Below are 25,000 nucleotides of genomic sequence, written 5' to 3' on the forward strand. Positions count from 1 at the left end.
GACCACAGGAACCAGATGAGTCCTCTGCACAATGTGACTTTGATGCAGCCTGGAATTGAGCTGCTGGTTTCGTCTGGCCAGAGGAGAACTGGCGCCCCAACTGAGCCTGGTTTCTCCCAAGGTTTTTCCTCTATTCTGTCAGCGATGGAGTTTTGGTTCCTTGCCGCTGTCGCCTCTGGCTTGCTTAGTTGGGGACACTTCATTTCCAGCGATATCGTCGACTTGATTGCACAGATACTATTTAAACTGAACTGAGCTGGATGATGACATCACTGAAGTCAATGATGAACTGCCTTTAACTGAAAAATGAGTGTTTACTATTGTCATTTTGCATTACTGACACAATATTTTCCTAATTAATGCTGTACAGTTGCTTTGACACAATCTGTATTGTTAAAAGCGCTATATAAATAAAGGTGACTTGACTTGACTTGAGTTAAACTCAGGACCTGAACTTCATTTAGGAAACTGTTTCAGTCTAACAGTAGCATTCAGGTACAGAAATACACACAAACTGAATAAACTGCAGGAATGAGTAAAACTATTCAATTCAATTCAAATGTATTTGTATAGCGCTTTTCACAATACACATCATTTCAAAGCAGCTTTACAGAAAATGCGTGTGTCTACATCACAATAGAGTGATCATGACCGTACGAACCCTGAATGATATTTAGAGATTTTGAAGGCTGACTTATGTGACCAAATAATTTTGAGAAACGTCGTTACACAACCATACTGTAAGACCACGTTTTGGCTTCGGCTTCTTCAACAGCTTTCTGGTGTTTTTCAAATAAGAAACAGCACAATAAGTGTGAAGACATGATCTTAGACGCATACTAAATTGTTTGGCAGAGACTGTCCATTTCTTTGAATTAAAAGAAAGAACTTGAACCCTAATTCATGTGTGAATGACATCTTCAGAGGGGAAAATGTGATGTCTCCTCCAGTAACGTCACTGCCCACCGCTTCCTCATTTCAGTAGCTGCTTCACAAACGCTCAACCAACACGGAAAACAGAGCTGACAGACCACCAACACACACCCGAACGCGTCTGAAAATACACAACACATCTCCACCCACAGCTACAGCTACTGTCCATCTGAACAACCACAACTCCCACTGTTTCCATGAACCAATACAAGACATCTACACAAAACTCAGCTCTTCTCCTGCCTGTAGAGTCCCTCATTAGCATGTGTCAATTATGAGTTCATCAGCGAACACCTGCCTGATGTCAACTATAGACATTTTTTCAAAATAAATCAGCCAAAATCCCCCATCTCTCCCCATACTGTAACTGAGCTTTCAGATAAGGACAGTTTCCAGAAGATTCCACAGTGCATGTGATCCTCATGAGATCTTCTGTTGTGTCATTGATGGACGATCACAATGAGCCACACACGATTCGCTTTAGGAAAGAAGACATGAATACAGGACCCCTCGTTCTGATTCAGTGCCTGGAAACATTTCCGGATCTGAATCAGTCACTTTGATTGTAGATGTTGGATCAATGAGTGGGAACGTCATACACATGCGCTGATGTCCTATGTTTTTAACCTTTCATTACACAAAACGATCACTGTCCACAAATAAACAGAGACCTGTGGTTTAGCTGTACTCACAGACAGGCTGACTCATCCTGTATGTTGCCTGTGTTAATGTAAGTTTGGAAACAACTGGGAGGTGTGATTTCAAAAGTGATATTTAAAATAAGAATGACTGGAATTCAGCACCTTAAGGTCACTCACTTGCTATTGGCAGCTGTTCATCTATTCATCGACACACAGTTTGATTAATGACATCTTATGACTGAAACGCTGTCATTGAGGTGCCGGACACAAACTACAGCTCACGGGGAAATCTGCCACAATCACAAACCCTGCAAGCATCCTATCATCGGGGATGAACGCTTTTCCTGCTGATGTAACACAACATTCGATCGCAGCACCCGGATCAGAGCCAGTGCCATGTGTGACTGATGAATGATAATGAAGGCCTGAGGACAGACGTCCAGTCTGATAGATCTGCTCTGAAAACTGCACTCGACCTTAGACAGAACAAACTATTAAACTGTCTGTAATTCTGTACCTCATTCACATGTATTCCTTTATCCAAAGAGACTTACAAATGACAATAAAGCACTTAAGCTATTAAACCTACTGTATGTCTGTCCTCACAGCACTGTTTTAAAAAGCATCCCATTAAATATGATGTCTACTCTGCACAGCAGTTCTACAGATGCACAGTTTTATGGCTAATATATGTATTGCACCAACTCAAACTGCACATTTTAACTCTTTTTTTTCGGCCAGATTTCAAAAGTACCAAAAAAGCTCCAGCAGATTAACAAGTACAGCCTTAGCAGCACAACTGTCGTGGGTTTCTCCTCATAGAGCCCGTTTTACTGTGACTGTGCTGTTAGTGCAGCATCAGCAGCTCTAAACACAGAGAGCCTCAGACATCAGTGACACACAAACACTGTGACCCGGTTAACTAGTCAAGGATGGGATCCAAAGATGAAAGATGCTGTATCTATTCGATTTAAACGGAACAATATTTTTTCTCAAGAATTAGAAGACTTTATGACTGTTCTTTTAGGTCATGAATTTGCCATATCTTGTGATGTCAGAAGACACAGAATGAACCTAACAGAAAACAATGTGAGATGTAAGTTTGGAAACAACTGGGAGGTGTGATTTCAAAAGTGATATTTAAAATAAGAACGACTGGAATTCAGCACCTTAAGGTCACTCACTTGCTATTGGCAGCTGTTCATCTATTCATCGACACACAGTTTGATTAATGACATCTTATGACTGAAACGCTGTCATTGAGGTGCCGGACACAAACTACAGCTCACGGGGAAATCTGCCACAATCACAAACCCTGCAAGCATCCTATCGTCGGGGATGAACGCTTTTCCTGCTGATGTAACACAACATTCGATCGCAGCACCCGGATCAGAGCCAGCGCCATGTGTGACTGATGAATGATAATGAAGGCCTGAGGACAGACGTCCAGTCTGATAGATCTGCTCTGAAAACTGCACTCGACCTTAGACAGAACAAACTATTAAACTGTCTGTAATTCTGTACCTCATTCACATGTATTCCTTTATCCAAAGAGACTTACAAATGACAATAAAGCACTTAAGCTATTAAACCTACTGTATGTCTGTCCTCACAGCACTGTTTTAAAAAGCATCCCATTAAATATGATGTCTACTCTGCACAGCAGTTCTACAGATGCACAGTTTTATGGCTAATATATGTATTGCACCAACTCAAACTGCACATTTTAACTCTTTTTTTTCGGCCAGATTTCAAAAGTACCAAAAAAGCTCCAGCAGATTAACAAGTACAGCCTTAGCAGCACAACTGTCGTGGGTTTCTCCTCATAGAGCCCGTTTTACTGTGACTGTGCTGTTAGTGCAGCATCAGCAGCTCTAAACACAGAGAGCCTCAGACATCAGTGACACACAAACACTGTGACCCGGTTAACTAGTCAAGGATGGGATCCAAAGATGAAAGATGCTGTATCTATTCGATTTAAACGGAACAATATTTTTTCTCAAGAATTAGAAGACTTTATGACTGTTCTTTTAGGTCATGAATTTGCCATATCTTGTGATGTCAGAAGACACAGAATGAACCTAACAGAAAACAATGTGAGAATGATCATTTGATCTGAGTGTGATCAGATGAAGAATAAACCAGGTCATCACGTCTGTGAACATCCAGCTTCACACCTAATCGATTAAGATGAAAACTGAATTAAGATGAAAACTGTAAAGAGAATAGCTTCTCATCCAAAGACGTGCTTGAATGTTATTAAAGGATAATGTTTGTTAAATCAGCATCAGAGTCAAACTGAATGTGCCTTTTACATTATATACCTGCGCAACATTATCCTCTAAACTGAACATGAATGAAATGCAGGTCCTTATAACTGACACAGACATGTGTAAACTCCCATCTGGCTTACCTTCTTCTCTCTCTTCCAGAGTCTCAGACAGCAGAAGCCCCAGTAAAACACATCGCCGACCATGACCACCAGCTACAGTGTGCAGATCATTCTAGCGAATGCGGCACGAAAACAAAACACAGCCACACACCCAGCACTGAGCTCATCTCAGAAAGCTCTGTGTCACTCCCTCTCTCTCTCTCTCTCTCTCTCTCTCTCTGAGCGGGTGACTTCATCAGTTCCTGCCGAGCACGCGCACACACACACACACACACACTCCTCCCCCACTCGACCCAACCTCTCTCAGAGGAGCTTCAGCTGTGTTACTACAGTCGCAGCAAAGCTCAAGTCATCTGAAGTGCCTTCATCAAAGCTCTTGAGTATTTCTCTTTCTGGCAAAGCAGGCCGGCAAGACCCTGAATTATCAGCCAATCAGACCGAAACTGCCATTCTCAGTCAGCTCCCAGCACATGCAGTGTACTTCAGGAGACTAGGCTGCTACAGACCAGAACATGAGGAGGAACCGGTCAGGTAACAGACAGAAACAATGCATTTCTCACAAACAGACCCTCATCCTGTAGAATTTTACAGCAACACTAATGTTCCCAGAAATCAAGATATTCCCGTCAGTGGCTCTGTGATAAGACGTGAAGCTAGTGAGGAATGAGGAAACGCACTACTCCAAACAGAACAACACACACATTCAACACTTGAGTTTCACTACAAATGACTGAAATCAGTCACGGCAGTCAAACTAGCAGGAGGGTCCAGATCAGCTGTAGGTAAACAAAGGCAGATCCGGACAGATTTGTTTATGAACCTTTATCACCATGAGTAAGCAAGAGAAACTGATAATACTGAGCAAAAGCTGATGGGATCGTGTCTCTGGATGGCTCTGAATGAGGAGGGATTTCCACAGAATGAGCTCGAGTGAAGATCCGCTCATGTGGGATGTGTAGGGAGTGAGGGTGATTTCATTACAGTAACTCCTCACAGAGAAAGAGTCTGTCTGGTGAAGCAGGCTAGCTTTTAACCCACATGGAACCTCGCAAGTGAATGATTTGAAACGCTCTTCATGGGCCGAATCTCCATTAACGGTCACCACACAAACAAATGCTCTGCCTGACGTTAGCATGTTGCTAGCAATTCAATAGTTTTGCAGGCACAAAAACACATAACAAACAAGAGTTGGTCAGTTTGTAATTCGATTAACATTTCCTATCAACACATTTCAGAATTTAATTGAATATATTTATAAATCAACATTTAAGGAAACTCTGCCAACCCTGACCTAGTTGCAATGCATTCTGGGATTGCCTTAGAATCTTATAGAGCTTTATCTATACAGAGCCTGGTTTCTCCCAAGGTTTTTCCTCCATTTCTGTCAGCGATGGAGTTCTGGTTCCTCTGGCTTGACGCTTGACTGATAGCACAGACACTAGAAGAGAGCTGAACTGGATGATGAATCACTGAATCATCAATGAACTGACTTTAGCTGGGAAATGACTCTGTTATTATCATTGACAAACTAGCCTATTTTGCTGTTTGACTCTGTAAAGCTGCTTTGACACAGTCAGTATTGTATAAAGCGCTATACAAATAAAGGAGACAACTTGAATGTTGAATGTGATGACACATTTAGTGTGCTGCAATTCAGTGCTGATCATTCTGCTAATGCAACATTTTAAAACTTTTCAATGTAACATTATTTCTGTTCCTATCAAATGAAACATGCCGTATACTAAGGTCTGTATTTTTATTGTTTATTGTTCAAGCGTAACTTCTCAAATTCTAAACTGCTAACAAGTCAAGTTTGCAGCTTGATGCTCTCTTTCTAGGTCCCTGCAGCAGAATCTTCCTCTTCCTCTTCCTCTTCCTCTTCACAGGAGCTGACGCACTGTCTACAGACCTGACCTTCATCTGCAGATGGGTCCTCAGAGGCTGCAGCAGATGTGTGTCTGTCAATCAAATGCAGGAAGTGCATGCTGAGCCATCTTTAATTCACTTATGCCGAGCTCGGGGAGTTTGATTATTGAACTGCACTGCCAGAGGCGGTCTGTGTGCCACTAAATCACTCAGTGGGTGAGCGATGCAGACGCAGCCAGCACTGCGGCCACAGCAGGCCAGATGCTTTATACATAAAAACACAGACCACAGACTCGGCCATCTGCTTTATAGTTCCATTAGGAGCACATTCACAGCGAGAAACTCTTTGAGCAAAACCAAAAGGGGTCAAACTTTGAACAGCCGAACGCAGGCTATAAATCCAGCAGAGAGTCAGTGTTGATGAGAGATCACTGACATACTGACAGACAGACCGCAGAGTGGCTCAGACATTGATGTAATCCGTTGTAATAAGTAAATGAATGTGAAGAGTTCTGCTGTCACAACCTTACTACTCAGGTGGGTTGTAACGGTTCTAAGATGTTTTGCATTAATTAAGGCCCTGTTTACACTAGTGCATTTTCGTTTGAAAATGAAAACGATACTCGTCTACACTCTCGTTTTCACTGTTTCAGAAACGTTCTCCGTCCACACAACCAAACACAGGTCACATGACCATTCATGCAGGTACCACAATGAGCATGATGTTACTCTGTTCACACGGTCGTCAAGCATACGCAGAGAGAATGTGCATCGTTTTCAAAAGAATCCGTTTTGGTCCGTTTACACTGAAACGCACCCCGTCTGCTGCGTTATCAAAAGTCTCCGTTTTCGAGAGTCAAAAACCCCAGGGTAGTGTAAACGACAGGCGTAACCGTAGCAAAAGTTATGCGTTTTAAAACGAAAATGCACAAGTGTAAATGTAGCCTAATTGTGGTAATCAAATGTCCTTGTTCAAAATAATCATATCACCCTCCATCACACTCCTCACCCACCTCCAGTTCATTAAACTTCATTTGAAATCAAAATGGTAAACATGAAAACTCTGAATTTAAAACCTGGGAACAAAGAAGAAAAACGCAAGCAACTGTCTCATTTTGTGTAACTTGTCAGGCTCTGTAATAACCACTTGCGCTCTATTTCAACAAAAAGATAGAACTGAAGGAACTAAAACTAGGTAAAGGTTCAATCTGTATGAATGGTTTTCTTGAGAACAAATTATATGAATCTGTCGCCCCTCGCCCTCGGGAGGAAACGCTGGTCATGTTATTATTTCATATATGCAGAAAATATGGTAACATTCATCCACATATGCAGTTTCTTTTTAAAATCCAAAACAACAGAGAAGGGTTTGAATTCATACAAAATTGCATACCATTAAAGGAATGTTGTGCTGCAAAAATAGAAAGTAAAAAATACAGATATGCTCACTAACCAGCAAACTCAAAAGGTTTTAACAAGGTTTGGTGCAACAAGTGTTTATTATTATTATTATTATTAAAATAAAATAAAATAAAATCCCTACCTGGCATGTTTTCTTCAACCTCAAAACATCAATATAATTTAACAAATTTTGAGTAGGGGAACCAAACTGCAACATCTGTGGAACGTTTTGATCATGTTTTAAAATAGTATGACTTGTGCATGTAAAAGAGAGTTTTAAAACTTAATGAAAACGCAAATGTAAATGTAAATGATTCTTGTCAAATAAACAGCTCTCGCTCTTGTAGAAACACTAAATAAACCAGCCAGCAGTGAATGCATTAAAACAAGAGGCCACACAAGCGCTCCCTTCATGAGCTCTGCATCTGAATTATAGATAGCAGCTCTTTCATGAACGCACACAGGAGTGCGGTTGATTTGCTCACGAGTGATACGCAGCAGTGACTGTGTGAATGGAGAATCGCTGGGGAGCCGTGTAACTGGAGCGGCTGTGAGAAACCGTAGGACGGACAGCAGGATGAGGAGAGACGCAGAGATTGGGTTTGGGACGGTTTGGACTCACCATGATGAGTCCGGTGGTGATGGGCTCTGAACAGCCATGACACAGCTCTCCAAATTTAGCCCAGTAGTCCTTCTTACAGAAGAGACGGCCGTCCTTCTCATAGTACCAGTGTGAGAGAGACGCGCCGCACTCACAGCACCTGCAGATCAAACACAAGGGCACAGCTCAGCATTCGGATCAAATTCATGCACCAATAACATTCTGTCATATGTCATGTATTTTCCCTGACCACTGGAACTTCCTCTCTGCTTGTTTCACTATACTTCTTTGAAAGCCTTTTTATGTTGGTCAAACTTGGGTCATAACATATATATATATATATATATATACACTTGATGTTGTACGCCTGCTCTTGTATGTTGGCAGCGGAGCAGTTTGACGAGTACGAATGCTAGTAAGCAACATATCAGACCATGTAGGCCTGAGATTGGCCAAAAAATCCCAACTGAAATGACTGTCATCCTTTGAAATTCTGAGGTTTGTTTGGCAACAGCCTCATTTAACTAGAATTAGGTAATATGGTATGAGAGGTTGTGTTTCGATGTGAATACAGTCATGATACGCAACAGATTCACAATACAGCACAGCTTCAAGAGCCTTAGAGCTTTTAGAAAACGGTTACTGCAGTTCGTAAATATCAAGGACACCAATCATCATGAAGACATTAAACGAACCAAATCGATTGGTCTCGTTCTTCCAATAGAGGGTCTAGTGGTGTGATTGAAATGTACATTGTCATACTGTTACTGATGGATCGACAACTATGTTTAGCACTCTAACAATGAATAAGACCAGCAAAGAACATGCTGATACTGCTATAACTCTGTAACATGTTTGAGATGAGCTGACAGGAGACAGAGCCAATGCATTGAGAAACTGAAACACACGAGCATCAACATGACGTCAGATCATCCATCGTGTGTGTGTGTGTGTGTGTCATAACAGCAGCCAGACGTTGATACCTCACTGTCCTCTGTGTGTGAAGAGAGCCTGAGGGAGTCCAGCTCATTAATGACCATCTGCCGCTCAATGACCTCTGAACCTTAATCACAACCTCTGAACGGAGGCCAAACACCTCCTGACCGAAGCCTCCATCTCACGCCTGCTCATATGGATTTGCCTCATTATTACAAAAATGGTGAGTGAGCTGTTAATCAGTACAACTACTAGTCCTAGTAGAGAGTATCCATCATGTGTATCATGCCATCACATCACAGTGAAGAAGAGGCTTTACCCTCTCACATACACGCCACAGGACCTATCTGAGAACACTATGAGCTCAAGCAAGGCAAAAGAGAAACGTTAGATCTCACCACTGAACTTTGACACATTACAGAAGTGTGTAGATGTTTACAATAAAATAGCATCTATGCACTTGCGGGTGTTGTAGCCAAAGAGAATGAAGTGTGGAGTATTTGCTGTAGTTCCTCTGACCCTACAGACAGACGAATCTCTCCCTGTTCTAGCTTGCACTGCTCTGAATGATGCTGAGGAGTCCTCATTCCTCAAGACACTTTGGATAAAAGCCTCTGCTAAATGAATACGTGTAAAAGCATATCTATTCAAGCTCATGTTTTGCCTTGTTACCCCCGTCAATAATGAACTACTGTAAACTGAACTTGAAGCTCACTGTATTCATGTGAGACGAGGAAACGCATTTGTCCTGATAACAATGGCTCTATAGACCGGTGAGTAACCCAGTTAAAGGCTTTAGTAAACTAATTCCTGTTCACTGGGCGACAGCTAATGTATGTGGCCTCACAGAATGCAAATAAAGTGGATTATTTTAGAAGAAGGAAGAACTGCAGCGTTCCTATTGTACTGAACTGGGAAAGCCAAAGAATGCTGATGTGTGCCGTAATTCACCTGTCATTAGGGAGAGAAGCAGCATGCTTCAGCGGCTTCATCATTCTTTATAATAGCAGATGCAGTGCTGATAATAACAGCAGCAAGAGTTTGACAAACCACCACCGCAGAACACGGTTTCTCCTCACAGGCTACAGATATAGAAAGTGTCACAGCAGTCAAACCCCAGACACCAGCTTCAGAAAGAGTGCTGTTTGTCCACAATGCTGAAGCGCTGCTGTGTGCTTGTTCAATGCAAGCCAAGGCCCGAATCTGCTGTGTGATAGCTTAGAAAAGGAAAGTAAAATAAAATAAAGTCAATGTGAGGAATCATTCATGGGTGGTAGTTTAATGCTTTGTGTTCGGGTTTGGTCGAATCACTAAGCAATAGTAAAAAAGTCATGCTTCCCTCAGCAAACGCACATAAAGCACTGGCCTGAATGAGAGTGAAGTGTTTGTCAGTGACGGCCTCTCCATTAGACCGATGAGAACAGGAAAGCGTTTGGCGGCAGATGCGGGGGATGCTGGGTAATTCATGCCGTGATCCCCAGGGCTCTCTTATCAGCTGCTAATGATGAAAGCGGAGACAGACCGGATGCTGTGAATCGCTCTTCGATCTGTCTGACTTCACCGTCTCAGATCTCTCCATCAGAGCTGGCGTGAGGAGGTCATCCTCTCTATCGCTTCATCACAGCACATCTCCTACATGAGATGAGCACTTCATTCAGCGCCCGTATACTGATCCGGGGTCAGAACACCAGAACACATGACTTCAGCTTGCTGTTTGGACGTGCTCCCATCCCAGAGGATTTCTTTCGCAGCTCATGAGATCTAACAGCATCTCAGTTCAGTTTCCTTTATCAGCTATCCGTTTGTCTCAGATCTTTTTTTCAGAAATGAAAATATTTACAGCACAATAACTGACAGCCAGTAAGAGTAGAGTTATAAAATCAACGTCAATAGCAGCTCGGATCATTTGGTCTTGAAACATTTGAGTTCAAACATTTGCGTTTTTGACTTTGTAAATCTTGGCCTATCTGAGAACAGTTTGAGACGCTGTTGAAATCTCCTCTGAAACAGGAGACAGACGTGAGATTACTGGGCTCTTTTCCTCAGGAGAAACATCTGAGAAGCGAGAAACACAGTCAGGATCGTATATTGTTTAGACAAGCAAGCAAGGTTTCTAAACCTTTCCTGTCAGTACGCTTCAAAGGCAGATAGATTTGAGTGCCACACTCCATGCCTCCTAAGACTCGAGCCTAGAGGTAACAAGTATAGTGAAAACAGAGTTGGGCCAAAGATGGAACCTTGGGGAACGCCACATGTAAGAGGAGCTACAGTTGAGACACGAAATATATTCTATACTAATTTCTACAGATTAGTTATTGGACATATAAACACAAATAATCAGTAATGGTTATAAATAAAATAAATATTGATTGATTTCTACACATAATCCTTTCGTTAGGATCAGGAATATGAACATGGTTAATAAAATGTGTTTCATTCCTCGGGTCTCCTTGATTTACCATAGCAAGCAAAGTTTACAGTCATTGTTACTAAAGTAAAAGCATAAATAAAAGTAAAAGCATAAATAATACAGTGGTGAGTAATGTCCCTTCCCCGCAGGTTTACTCTAGCCACAATGACTGCAGCTCCTACAGTGTTTTGGTGTAACTATGGTAATGTTGAGTAAGGTATGCAGTAAAGAGTGAAAGGCTAAGATAAGGCGAGCAGCGCTCCAGATAAACAGACGTTTCCTCATTCCTTCACACTCAAACACCGTGTCAGTTTATAGCTGTACTCGAGCTTCACAGCTCTGTGAGGGGTTCAGTGTTACTCCATCAACACACACTTCTGACGATCCCTCAAAAGCATCCACCGGCCTGTCCTGATGAGTGTCCGACATCAGCCGGGTCCTCCGTGAGAGCAGCAGGTTCCGTAACAGCAGGAAAAGACCGACTGTGTTGAGTATCAGTTTCACTTTGATTCACCAGTAACCACAAACACAGAGCCGTCCCACCAGGGAAAGTTCTCTATTCGTCATGAAAGCTCATCAGACTCAGGGGAGCTGGGAAAAAAACACCCATTTACAGTAAGTGCTCCACAAAACAACCAGATTTTGACATTCTCTGAAGACCAACTGAGTGACGTTTGCTAGAGGATTGTGGGTGATCAGCGGCACTGCCACTTTTGTGTTTGTGTTGTTATGTTGTATTATTTGGCTATGTGAAAACGCATGTTGAAACCCACTGAGACAGAATTTCCCCAAAGGTACTATTACTAGCAATACTACAAATGACATCTTCAGAAAATGTTCATTTGTGTGAGAGTGAAAGAGTGACTCAATACTGCTGGTCTACAAAACAAACCCAGTCATATCTGACATACCTAAAAACACCGCTAAAACGCATTAGTGCAAAACAACACATTATTGGACACGTTTACAGCATGTGAAGCTCAGATTCAGCAGACATTAACTTCAATCACACAAGCCCTATAAAAACACGGATTTTTAACAATAAAAACATGAAACCAAGTAATTCTGTGTCATTCTTACATGTTCAGGGTGTCATACACAGAAAAAAAAAAAGAATTTAAAAGTTTAAAACAAGTGCAACCTAGTGAAAGAGAAAAGGTGCTTCATCTCAAATTATTTTTTAATTTTTTTAATTTGATTGGTATAAACCAGCTGCTCAGATTCCTCTCATCAAACGAATGATAAACCAGATATCATAAAGCTTCACTGTAAGAACAGCATGTTTTGTGATTTGCCTGCTGTTTTCTCAGGTTGTGTGCTTTAACAGCATTAGACGTGCTTTGCATTTTGGGGGTGTCTTGTGGGAACGGTTTTGCATGCCAGCGCTTTCTTTGTGCTTACTAAGCCCTTCCCAGAATGCATTGCTCCGGTTCTCATTTTGTCAGTCTGGAGGAATAATGAACTGCCCTCCCAGTCCAGCCAAGATCTGGATCTGATCCCACAGAAGACAAATGAACCGCCGCACAACACAGACCTTTATTTAGAGATTCGGCGTGTTTCTGTATACATCTACACAGCAGCATCTAGTGTGCAGAGATGAGACTCAGTGAACACCGTTTCAGGAGTGCTCTGGTTTCGTCACGTCACTCCTCTTGGTTCCAGTGTAGACGTGATGTAATACAGTTTAGACAGACGGCTTGATGATCACTGGCTTTCAGTAGACATGCTGTAAATTACATGATGTAATGATTAAAGCAGCACATTAATACACAAACCAGCCACCATCAAGACATGCAAACGCGGTCATCACTGATTGGTGTGTAGAGACGGGATGTCTGCATATTAATATTCCAAACGCGATCACAGCGAACATCAAACACTCGACAGACTCCAGTTTAGTTTAGTTTCTTATGGGCACATTTCTACTGCCACAAGAGCAGCCCAGCGTGCTACAGTACAATCAAAGACACTAACAAAACACAGCATCAGAGAAAAACCTGATATTTTGGTCTCTCCTAAATCAGACTCAGAAGCCAAGATATAAAAGTGCTTCTTCAAAGCTGTTTCTAAAGCGATCAGAGAGCAGGCAGAGCAGATGTGTAGCAGTAAGTTGTTCCATAACCGAGGTCCGGCTGTCGAAAAGGGCCGATCGGTCGGGTCAGTGGTTCCTGGAGCAATAGTTTATCAGCAGATCTCAGATTCTTTAATGGTTAATGTAGAGTAACAAGAACTGACAAAGGCGCGAGACCATTTAAACTTTAAAAAAATTATTAATAGTGCCTTGAAATCGATCCGATATCTAACTGGTAACCATTGAACAGATGTTAAAATCGGAGTGATTCTGTCCCTCTTTCTCGTTCTGAACAAGCTGCGACCGATTCACTAATGACTGAGAAATTCCTAACAGTCCAGTCTAGATGATATAAAAGCATGGATGATCATCTACAAATCTCTAGACGAGAACATTAACCTTAAGTAGTAGAAACTAGTTTTAACCACAGTATTGGTCACAAAATTCAACTCAAAAATACACCCAGATTTCTGCAGGACGTGAGCTGTGGATTTTATAATGAAGTGTTGTATAGTTTTAAACCGATGTTTTGTCTGTCAGAGCGTCAGACGTGAGCAGATCCTTCACTGTTGATAAGGACTCATTAGCAGTTACACTAAAAATACTACCAATAATACAGTTTGACTGGACAGATTTCTGTAATCAAGACTAACTTCAACAACTACAGTATAGAAGAAAGTATACACACCCCTGCAGATTTTTGAGATGTAAAAGTGTAATGTTATGTATCAAACAAACAGATACGAAAAACTAAAGACTTAAAATAAATTGGTTGCACAAGTGTGTAACTAACACTTCAACACTACCTCAACTAATACTGGCTTGAAACACCTTTTGCTTTTGATACAGCAACCAGTCTTTTTAATTAAAGTTATATTTGCATTCATCAGATCACAAAACATTTTGCCCATTGACCAGAAACTAAATTTAGATGCGCTTAGATTTATTTGAGTAATGGCATTCATCGTCCACCCTCCCCAGTAGTCTCCCAGCTTCAGTCTGCGCATGCGTCTGCTCATCTGCTAGAAGCCAAACGCAGTTTACACTCACACACTGTACAGCGAGTACAGCTCAGATCAGTGCAATCATGCTGTTAGACATAACTGTGCTGCTTTGGTTCACTGTAATACAAAGCAAACAAAGGTGATGCTGTGGGTTGTGTAAGGGGGGTGGGGGGTTAGGACGATTCCAAGGGCCCGATGAGGGAGAGGGGGCCCGAACACGATTTCAGTTCAACGCTGTGCTGAAATGCAGTTCTCAGGCCCAACACCGCAGCGTGCACACAGACACAGTTAATGTCTCTCAACAACGGCGATTCAGGAGAGAATTACCACACAACTCTGGGGTTTGTCAGAACAATCTGGAATTTTCTCCAGGATGGTGAAAAGAAAAAAATGCAATGCAATCACAGCCTGAAATGACCTCACGTTAGCATGGGAAACTACTGAAATATAATTTCAACTGCACAGACAGCACGAGACTGTCTAACTACATGTGTACTCCAATCAACACTGTGTGCGCCAGAGACAGTCATCAGTCTTTTTTGTCTAACTTCACCATAAACACGTCCTGGGGTGCGTTTCCCATACGTAACGCACTGATTAACCACCATAGTACGATGCATTGTTGTGGAAGCTAACTAGCCAGTCACGACTGTTTCCCGAACACGCTCGCATCTCTGTCGTTTGAACCACATTAGTTCAACAATAACGGCTGTTGTTAATGATGTCACACGCATGTGGTGGAGTAATAACTTCTGCTATTTAACCGATTAGACATCTCTGAGATGCTACTGTATTGATCATGGCACCTGATGACTAATTTACTGTTTGCTTCCCTGTCATTTTGCTTTATTTGATGTTTGATTCATTTTCATTTTCATTTGATTTCCAAGGTTCTCCGGGGTTCCTTTAGGCATTTATGCACATGCGCACTCTTCAAAAACGGCGCTTATTGAGGACGTGCTAAAATGTATTGATTAAAATGTATATGTATTTAAATAGATGGAAGATATAGATTGTACTGCATGTAAGCTTGCTTATTGTGCCCAAGAGCATAATTTATTTAAGTCCATATGTCTTACTAACAAGAAATTATGCTTTAACCACAGGCGGAGAGCTGTAGTTCCTACCACGTAAGTTTGCGACGCTGTTTGCTAATGTTAGTTTGAACTATGGTTTTGGAGAACACCGAATCACTGAACTATGTTGGTAACGACGGAACATGCGGCCATAGTTGGCTAATGGTGCTTTTGGGAAACGCACCCAAGAATGGATGGTAATGAATAATGTGAAATCTCACTTAACAATACACATTTTTAAAGAGAATTCAAAATGAATATGTATCTATCCTTGCATATTACAATATTATGATGCCTATATTCTCTTGTAGCATGTAAAAATGTTTTAGTATTTAGTCAATTTCATCAGTATTCATGTGTTACTGCTCATAATATGAAAGTCTCCTCATAAACTCATCAGTTATGTTAGCACATTCCTTCAATGCGATGATGTTGACAGAAACTATAAGTGAGCGCTGCATGTCTGTCTTGGTCTCACACCCCTGATGCTGCGTGACAAAGCAAACCTTCTGTTCTGAAAGACTGCAGCAGATGACTAGTAAAAACGACTAGTCATGAAAGAGAACACAGGATGAGAAAGGACACTGCTGATCAACCTAGTTATCAGACAAAAAACTCAAGTCACACTAAAGTCCTGTATCAAAAACTATACAAGGGTTAAGAGACACAGTCATCACACACAACCACATCTGACTGAAACACTGTTTGCTGGAAAAAACGGAAGTGAAACTACAGTTTACACACACCCTTCTGAACTGAACATCAGACACACAAACCATTCGAAAACGACTTCAACTGAAAGATTCACACTTAATACTCACGACTGATATGTTTCGTGCCATACAAATAATAGAGTTAATTATTTAGGTAATTCCACACAATCTGAATCACACAAACAGCTCTACTCCAAACACACACAAATCTGAAGGTCTTACGCTGTGCCTTTAACGCGGCGGTAGCGCTGGTTCCTGCAGGAGATCATCTGTCCCCGGAGCGCTCGCACCTTCTGATGCGCTGCTGGAGGATCGCTCAGGACTCTGCTCATCTCTACAGCACACCACACGGCTCTGCTGCTGCTGCTGAGTGTGTGTGTGTGTGTGTGTGTGTGTGTGTGTGAGAGAGCACTTCCTGTGCTGTGTGTTCACTCTGTGACCCCATGACCCCGGCTCTCTCCTCCCTTCCCTTCACACAAACACACACTTCCTGTCTGACTGATACTCACCACACAGCACCAAGATCACTACTTTATGGGACAGTACTATGTTTTGTTTTGTGTGTTACAGTGTACCATTGTAATAATGTTTTTTGGTTTTTATTTTGACTTGTAGAATGATAATACTCATTTTGTGAACATATATGCTGATATTTGTCCTTACAGTGCCAAGCTCACGAGTGTTTTTCCACCACACGTGCACAGACACTGAAACACACAATACTCATGCATCGACAGCATTGAAAACGTAAATCGTGTGTATGAACAAAGTTACAGACGTACAGATCAGCGGTGTAGTCACAGTTGAATAAGACTTCACCAAATTATTTCAGCTAATTCAAAGAGCCTTAGAATACAATACAATTACTTTTTCTTAATACTGCTTATATCTTTGAGAAATGGATAGGGTCAGGTTTAGAGATATCTACAGCATATAACGCTATAGTGCAGCTACAGTTATTGTCTCTGCACACTGCACATTTTCTGTTTGGTGATCTAAAATATATCTATGAAACTGTAAAAATGTAACTTTATTATTGATAATATTAAAGGGTTAGTTCACCCAAAAATTTAAATTAGCCCATAAATTACTCACCCCCGAGGCATCCTAGGTGTATATGACTTTCTTCTTTCAGACGAATCCAGTCGGAGTTATATTAAACATTGTCTTATATTAAACAACTCCATCGGAGTTATATTAAACATTGTCATTGTTATATTAAACATTGTTATATTAAACATTGTCTGGCATTAAACAGTCTGATCTTTCAAGCTGTTTCATGGCACTCAGTGGGTGTTGCATGCATCAGTCCAAAATAAGTTAAATAAAAAGCACCCATCCATAAATAAAGTGTCTCTCAACAAAGGCCTTCTGTAGCGAATCGATGCATATTTGTAAGACAAATATCCATATTCAAAACGTAATAATCGAGTTATATTAAACATTGTCTTATATTAAACAACTCCATCGGAGTTATATTAAACATTGTCATTGTTATATTAAACATTGTTATATTAAACATTTTCTGGCATTAAACAGTCTGATCTTTCAAGCTGTTTCATGGCACTCAGTGGGTGTTGCATGCATCAGTCCAAAATAAGTTAAATAAAAAGCACCCATCCATAAATAAAGTGTCTCTCAACAAAGGCCTTCTGTAGCGAATCGATGCATATTTGTAAGACAAATATCCATATTCAAAACGTAATAATCGCTTGAATCTAGCTTGCACGCACTGTTGTACACAGAAGCAGTTCCGGGCGGTTAGCAGTTTGCTCCTGTTAACAAACGTTGGTTTTCACGAGACTCACCGGTGCATGCGCAGCGCTGAACTCATGCGTCATCCGCCCGGAGCTGCTTCTGTGTACAACTGTGAGCGCAAGCTACATTAAAGTGATTATTACGTTTTGAATATGGATATTTGTCTTACAAATATGCATCGATTCGCTACAGAAGGCCTTTGTTCAGCCCCCGGAGCCGTGTGAGACACTTTTTTATGGATGGGCGCTTTTTATTTAACTTCTTTTGGCCTGATGCACGCAACACCCGCTGAGTGGCATGAAACAGCTTGAAAGACCAAAGACAATTTTTAATATAACTCCGACTGGATTCGTCTGAAAGAAGAAAGTCATATACACCTAGGATGACTTGAGCGTGAGTAATTTATGGGCTAATTTTCATTTTTGGGTAAACTAACCCTTTAATGATAGGATTCCTTCATACTTTGTGTTTCTATAGCTTTTAAATAACTGATGAAATAAAAGCACTGCATTAGCAAAATATCAACCACATGACATACTTTACATAAATATAGCACTTTTTCAAGGAAGGCACTTGATAAAAAGCAGTGTGTTACTTTTAAATGATAAAACAACAGATAAACTGTTCAGACAACACTGAGACCAGAAGTACTGTGCTGTAATAAAACGTGTTCGCGTGATGAACTACACCTGCGGTTAGTCTGCTTCATACATCCACTAAAATCATCAAAACACTGTTTTAATGCAATAACACTCAAACATTTTTAAGTGTGGGTTAAGCATCCAAAACCTTTAACCATACATCAACAAACCACGGTCCTACCATATGACAGTATTAAGCGATATTTAATGCTGTACATATTGGAGGTTTTGTGTTTATTCAGTCAAACTCGTCCTACCTTCCTCTGCGATACTGGAACGCCATCAGAGTGGTTTTGTGTGGATGAATCAGACTGCTCTTTCTGACTGCTGAATGAGATGTGTGTGAACGACAGTGAAGCAGCACGTGTAGTTCCTCAGACGTGTTTGGAGTCAGCTGATCTGACCTGTGCTGACACAAAGCACCCGGCAGTCCTTCCCTCCTGTACTTCCCCAGCCTCGACAGCAGGCTGACCTGAGATCATTACTGTCTGTTAGGATTGAGAATCGAGCACTTCCATCAACACAGACACTAACTCTTGACAGTGTTTCCAGCGCCGCTACTGAATCTCTGAATCAAATCTCTTGCTGAATCAAATGTGATGAGAAAGAAAGAGGGCAGCACAAAATCATAACATAAATAGAGAAATACACACAGCTCCTGTGACCATGCAGCGCAGTCCATCTGACAAATGAGTGACTGGTGTGAGCAGATTCTTTTTCATCTTAAAAGCCAAAAAACAAGCTTTGAACTCATGATGAATCGATTTGAATCAATCTAAGGCCTGTCTGAGTCATTCTTGACTTCCATCATCATCATCATCTTACTATGATGGCTTTAGGGTTTCAATCCTGATGCTTTATTTCTAGCGCTGCGGCCTCACCTCCTGTGATGATGATGAACCGCTGACTCACTGAGAAGCCTCTCCATATGACTGATGGATCGACTCTACCAGGTCCCTGAATCTCTCACTGCACTTTCCCAGCAGCACGGATGGAAAATCAATTCATTTACATGCTGCTGTTTTTAACTATGGCAATTACCACAGAGCAGCATTACAGAGCAGATTTGGTCTGAAACCCTTTTGGGAACAAAAACAAGGCGACGACAGCAGAGAAGAAGTCCCTGAAAGTAAGAAAGAAAGCTCAGGAGGAAGCAGGGCTCCGAGGGGAACGCCGCTGTCAGAAAGATCATTATGTCATTGGAAAACACTGGAAGTATTCTAGCTGTAATGCGTTTAGCGACTACAACATGTGGAGCTGATTTAAGGTGAGAGGTTAATGCTGGGAATAATGAACTGGTCTGGGCTGTTAGTGTGTGTGGAACAGTCGCTCTAACAAAGCCAGCTATAAGATTGCATTACTGGTGTTGGCTAAGTCCAGCATCATCATTATTATTGCTCATTCTAGGGTTAGAACAAAACTCCAATCCTGAATATCAGCTGGCAGCCGAGCCGCATCGATCAGTCACCCAATATCCCATCAATAATCTCCTATATAAAGTCACTCTAGAAACTACTCGGAACGCTTTTATTATATCTCTCATCTGATGTCTTCAGCGCGATGGATGCTGTATTAAACCACGCTATGAATGCCCACTTTTTCTTCATTAGCTCTGACTAGTTTCTCATGTGAAGTCGAGTGATTTTGGCCCCTGCTGAGAGTTGGGGAACACAGCATTCTGCATCAGAGCTATTTTCCCATGAAATTAAAGCTCTGTTTATGTCTTCCAAGGAAAACTGTGTTTTCCCACCCAAGGGACAACTTACAGCTCTCCAAATAAACCAGGGCACAAAGCTGTTTTCCACCAACGTTCTTCATTCATTGTCACTTGTGTCTGTCTGGAAGGCAGTGGTTGATTTGCTTTAGTCTGCAATGACAGCCTTCAACCCCTTCCATGACTTACAATCCCACCAGAACTATACCTCAGAGAAAAAAACTGAACTGATATTTAAAGTGAGAACTGAAACAGAAAAGCGAAAAAAATTGACTAAATCCATTTTTTGCATATATTTCCTGTATTTAAATGCACCTAGTCGAGGTTTGGCTCACATATGGGGACAGAGTGACCTCTTTACTCAACCTCTGCCTCTCTCTGCTCACAGCTGAGGCCACAGATCTCCAAAAACCCACAGTCCTCTCTTTCCCTCGGACCTGATGTCCGTGCCAAGTGTCCTCCGTCTCGGCAGCTCAAACTCGGTTCACTATCATGCCAATTTCCAAACCCAATGGAAATGCTTTTGCTGACGTGCCAGTGTCTCTGGATCTAAACTGTTTTATTGGTCCTGGGACAACATTCATGTTCTCTATACCTTATATTGCTTAACCAACCCCTAACCACTAACCACCTGGCCTCACCAATCTGAGGGAAATGGCACATCCCCAGGGATGCTGTTCAAGCCCTCAAATCCGTCCCTAAAACCTGACAAACAGGAATGTTTTTCCAGGACTAAGAAGCTTTGTTCCTGATAGTGGAGTTGTGTTGTGAATCCACATTTAGCTGACAGTCACATGAGTGAGTCGTCATGATGTTAATGAAATCCCCAACCCTAATATCAACAATCCCTAAAATCACAGGGAGGACAAAAGTCACCAAAAATATTACACAAGCCTCCAGCCTTAACTCTCACTAAACCTGGTGATGAACAAAGTTCTTGACCAACACAGACTTTGATCCAGGAACAAATCCTGCTTGGTGCAATAATAAGGATCATAACACAAGTGCACAGAGTCAGGCAAATTCACACAAATAGATTTAAAGCATTCAGCACATTTTTGTGTGACGCTTTATTAAACTTTGTCAGAGTCTTTAACTGCTGTTTGCATCAGATATTTGCCTCAAACATTTGGAATTTGCAAGATTCTGACAGAATGAAATCAAAAGAGCAAATGAAAGTGTAAAACCCAAAACTCTGGGTAATTTGCGCAGGTCTCTCAGCTGACACAGGCTGCAGGCAGACCGCAAAAATCGCCTCATATGAAACACAACACAGCTAATCACCTCACATTGATGCAATTATTCCCTCGTGATCAGAGCTGATGATTAGACAGCCTAACGCTCACGTCGTGATTGCACCGAGTCTTTGGCAATCACAAACACATCCGGCCATTCGCTCAGTCACGGGTACCTAAGCGGATCTGGACTGTTCTGAGGATGCAAATAAGAACTGATCCTCCATCCGCTGGATTAAAGTGTGCTTGGACAATGAAAGACGTGATGGAAAATCCCACATGAGGACGAGGTCTGCAGATCTCTGTTTCAGTACTATAGGGAAGTTCAGCTTCTGCATTTGGTTAAAGCTTTGTGACTCAGTGACCGACTGCAATACGACACACCAGAAAACAAGAGCAAAGTTGTCAGGGAAGAGATGACGCGGCGAGGCGTTCCACACACGGACTCTGACTGTCTGCTTGAGCTCGGATCCAGACAAACATGACCAGCACTCTTCATAAACGGCTGGAAAACACTTCATCAGTTTTTAATCCAAATGACTGACTTCAAAAGCACCAGTACTTCGGTACCAAGTCGATACTTAAATATTAAAAACATAACCCGTTACCCGTTGATAAGCAGCTGCTTTCAAACGCTCTCGTGTGTATTTGTGTGAAGAGCATCAATGGTTTCTATTTACACCGCGTTTCTGCAGCGTCCAATCACAGACATGTTTGTTGAGCGTGTGAATGCAATGACCAATCAGAAGCGTTTAGGTCAGAATCCACACAATACACTGAGTTTGTTCAGGGTCAGCTCTGTGCTCGCGGATCGTTTCAGTTTAAACACAATGTAAATATGAGATTAATAGTGCAGCATAGACAGATTTTTGATTATAATGGAAGTTTTCAGACAGTCGGTGAGCTGAAGTGATATCAGTGGCATTTTTACTTCGTTACTGTGCTTAAGTACAATTTTCAAAGCATCTGTATTTTACTGGAGTATTTTTATTTTGGGAAACTTTTACTTTTTCTTCACTACATTCCAAATCATAATATTGTACTTATTACTCCACTACATTTCATAAAAACGATGTTATTTGTTGAGAAATCGTCACACACGAGATGTGATAGCGGTGTCCGATTCGTGAACAAACTGATTCTTTTCAATGAGCCTGTTAAATCATTTCACAAATCACACTGAACCATTCATTCGCAAACTGGATTGAGCGGATTGCAGCTGTTAGTAGTACTTAATACTATTACTGGAGTAATATTTATTAGGGTATCTGTACTTTTACTCAAGTACTTGATTTGTGTACTTCATCTACCTCTGAGTGATATCAGCTTCATTGATTATGAAGCGTTTTTTGCTTGATTTCTGTGTATAAGGCATTCATAATTTAAATAAAAGTTAAATTTTTCATGCTGCAAAACAGATCTGTGCATTACATCTTGCAGTGTAAGTGCAGCAGACCTGCCACTTATTCTGTGTAATGTTACTTTGTTATTTAATTACTTTCAATTGATCTTTTTAATGCAATGTTTGCATAATTGAACAATATTTGAAGAATACACGCTAATGTTTTTATGTACTATTTAATAGCATTAATAATTAACTAATTTTAAGTAATATTTTTATTTTAAAAAATACTACCATCACACATAATTACAACAAAATAATATATATATATATATATATATTACTTGTTGTTAAGTGTTATTATAGTATGAGCCTGGTACCCTGAAAACACAGTTTCCCAACAAACTTCTGAAATCCTGTGCAGATATTGCTTAAAGCCAGCGAATCAGACGGCATCTAGCATGACTATTCCTGTTAGATCCACTCAGACTAGTCAAATATTAGAATAAAGAATAGAACATGTGAGTGGGTTGTGTGTGTGTTTCGCAATGTGTAGGTGTTTGGCTTCGACAAGCCTCATGACTGTGACTGGCACATGAGCACAGCAGAACGTTGTGAAGAGTCTCTGCGCTCAGATAGAGGCCTCCACACACCTGGGATCATGTGACACAAACAGCTTCCAGTGATTGGTAGAAGGAACCGATCACTATCATGTGCTGAATCATGTGATTCTCGTCGTCGGCACAGACGAACAGCTGACCAAACAACAGCCTGATGGATTATTGGGAAAGAAGCAATTATAAAGAAAAAGCCCAAACAAAGGCCGCTTATCTGTCCTGTAAGCGTCTTACTCCCAATGCTAGGGCAAGAAATGAGTCGCTCAGCACTAGTTTGTCTTTTTAGGTTTTTTCAAGGTTTAATAAAATACACGAGCAGAGCAAAAGAACACACTAGTGCTGTTTTAAACCGCTGCGTGCTGCCTACATAGTGAGTGAAGAAAAAAATAAATGACAGGAAACTCAAGCTAACAATGCCTTACTCTAATAAGCACACAAACATTCGGGTTATTAAAACGAACCCATTTATATTCATTTATTTTGTTCATTTTATTGATAAACATGGTATCAAATGGAATTCATTTCTTATTGAATGGCATTTATAATCAACATTTCTCTGGACTTTCTCTTTTTTGAGTTCTGCTCTGACGGCGTCAGTGACAAGCGTCTCAGAGTCATGTGTTGCACTGTATGGCAGCTTGTGTATCGGGACAACTCAATACAAAGAAGATCTTAACATTACTTTGTGGTACAGAGTTTTTTTTATCTGATCATTTGAACTCTAAATTCACATCTCGGGTAAAAGAAAAAGTCTTGTGGTAGTCGTGCAGATTGTGTAGCAGCAGCCTACTGAGAGGAAGCAATGCAAACAGCTTTGGTGATATGCAAACTCAGAGTCAGAACAACAGTGTCCTGTCACGCTGACGGATCGCTCCTCCAGACGCAGCGCAGCTCTTACCTGAAGCACAGCGTGTGCCAGTCCGTGTCCAGGGCCTGTAGGTACTGCTCATCACAGATGCGCTGTCTGCAGCCCGCACACTCCGGCAACCTGCCGCCGGCTGCAACAAACACAACACACTCACATCAGCACACACATGTGCAAAGCAGCAGTTCCTATCGAAAACAGAAAGTGTGCATTATCCACAGGCACGACTGCTGGTAGCTTTCAGGGTTGTTAACCAATGCTGATCAACTCAAAATGGAAGTCAGTGGGAGCCAGTAACTGTTTGGTTACACACATGCTTCAAAATATCTTTTGTGTTCAACAGAAACAGAAACATTATACAGGTTTGGAGCAACTCTAGAAAATGATTCTTCATGTTTGGGTGAACTATCCCTTTAACAGTGTTTCATCCGCTGATGACCGTCATCCCTGTTGGAAAGAGAGCACATGCTGTTTAGGGATGTTTTGAAGCATGGCAGCTGGTTTGAGCTGGTTATGAGCAGGAGCTAGTTGCTTAGGACCAGCGTAAACCAGCTCATAACCAGCTGGCATGCTTCAAAACATCCCTAACCAGCATGTGCTGTTTTTCCAACAGGGATATGCTCCTGATTTAGCTGTTTCCGTTTGGACTGCTGTAGTTCTTGTCTCCTGAGTCTGCTGTGCAGTTTGTAGTCATTTTGTAGTTTCTTTTCTAATTCGTTGCCCTTGATTGTCTCCATGTGTCCCTTGTTTCCTTGTTATCTCTCGTGTATTTAAGCCCTGGTTT

The 25,000-nt window shown here is 41.4% G+C and overlaps 1 protein-coding gene across 4 annotated transcripts in view; it reads right to left on the reverse strand.

The window, feature by feature from the left end:
* LOC107570612 (LIM domain kinase 1-like) overlaps positions 1 to 25,000 on the reverse strand; it is a 41,242-nt gene that overhangs the window by 12,575 nt on the left and 3,667 nt on the right. The window contains exons 2-3 of one of the 4 annotated variants that reach the window (XM_016256853.1): positions 24,250 to 24,349; positions 7,856 to 7,994 (exon numbers count right to left, since the gene is read on the reverse strand). In XM_016256853.1, the coding sequence (XP_016112339.1) occupies positions 7,856 to 7,994; positions 24,250 to 24,349 (239 nt within the window). Of the gene's footprint in view, positions 1 to 3,987; positions 4,107 to 7,855; positions 7,995 to 16,266; positions 16,511 to 18,700; positions 18,761 to 24,249; positions 24,350 to 25,000 lie in introns of those variants that run through there. The other 3 variants (XM_016256856.1, XM_016256855.1, XM_016256857.1) reach the window with 3 other exon arrangements.

Source organism: Sinocyclocheilus grahami, unplaced genomic scaffold (assembly GCF_001515645.1).
Source record: "Sinocyclocheilus grahami isolate Dianchi unplaced genomic scaffold, SAMN03320097.WGS_v1.1 scaffold1483.1, whole genome shotgun sequence".
Taxonomy (NCBI): domain Eukaryota; kingdom Metazoa; phylum Chordata; class Actinopteri; order Cypriniformes; family Cyprinidae; genus Sinocyclocheilus; species Sinocyclocheilus grahami.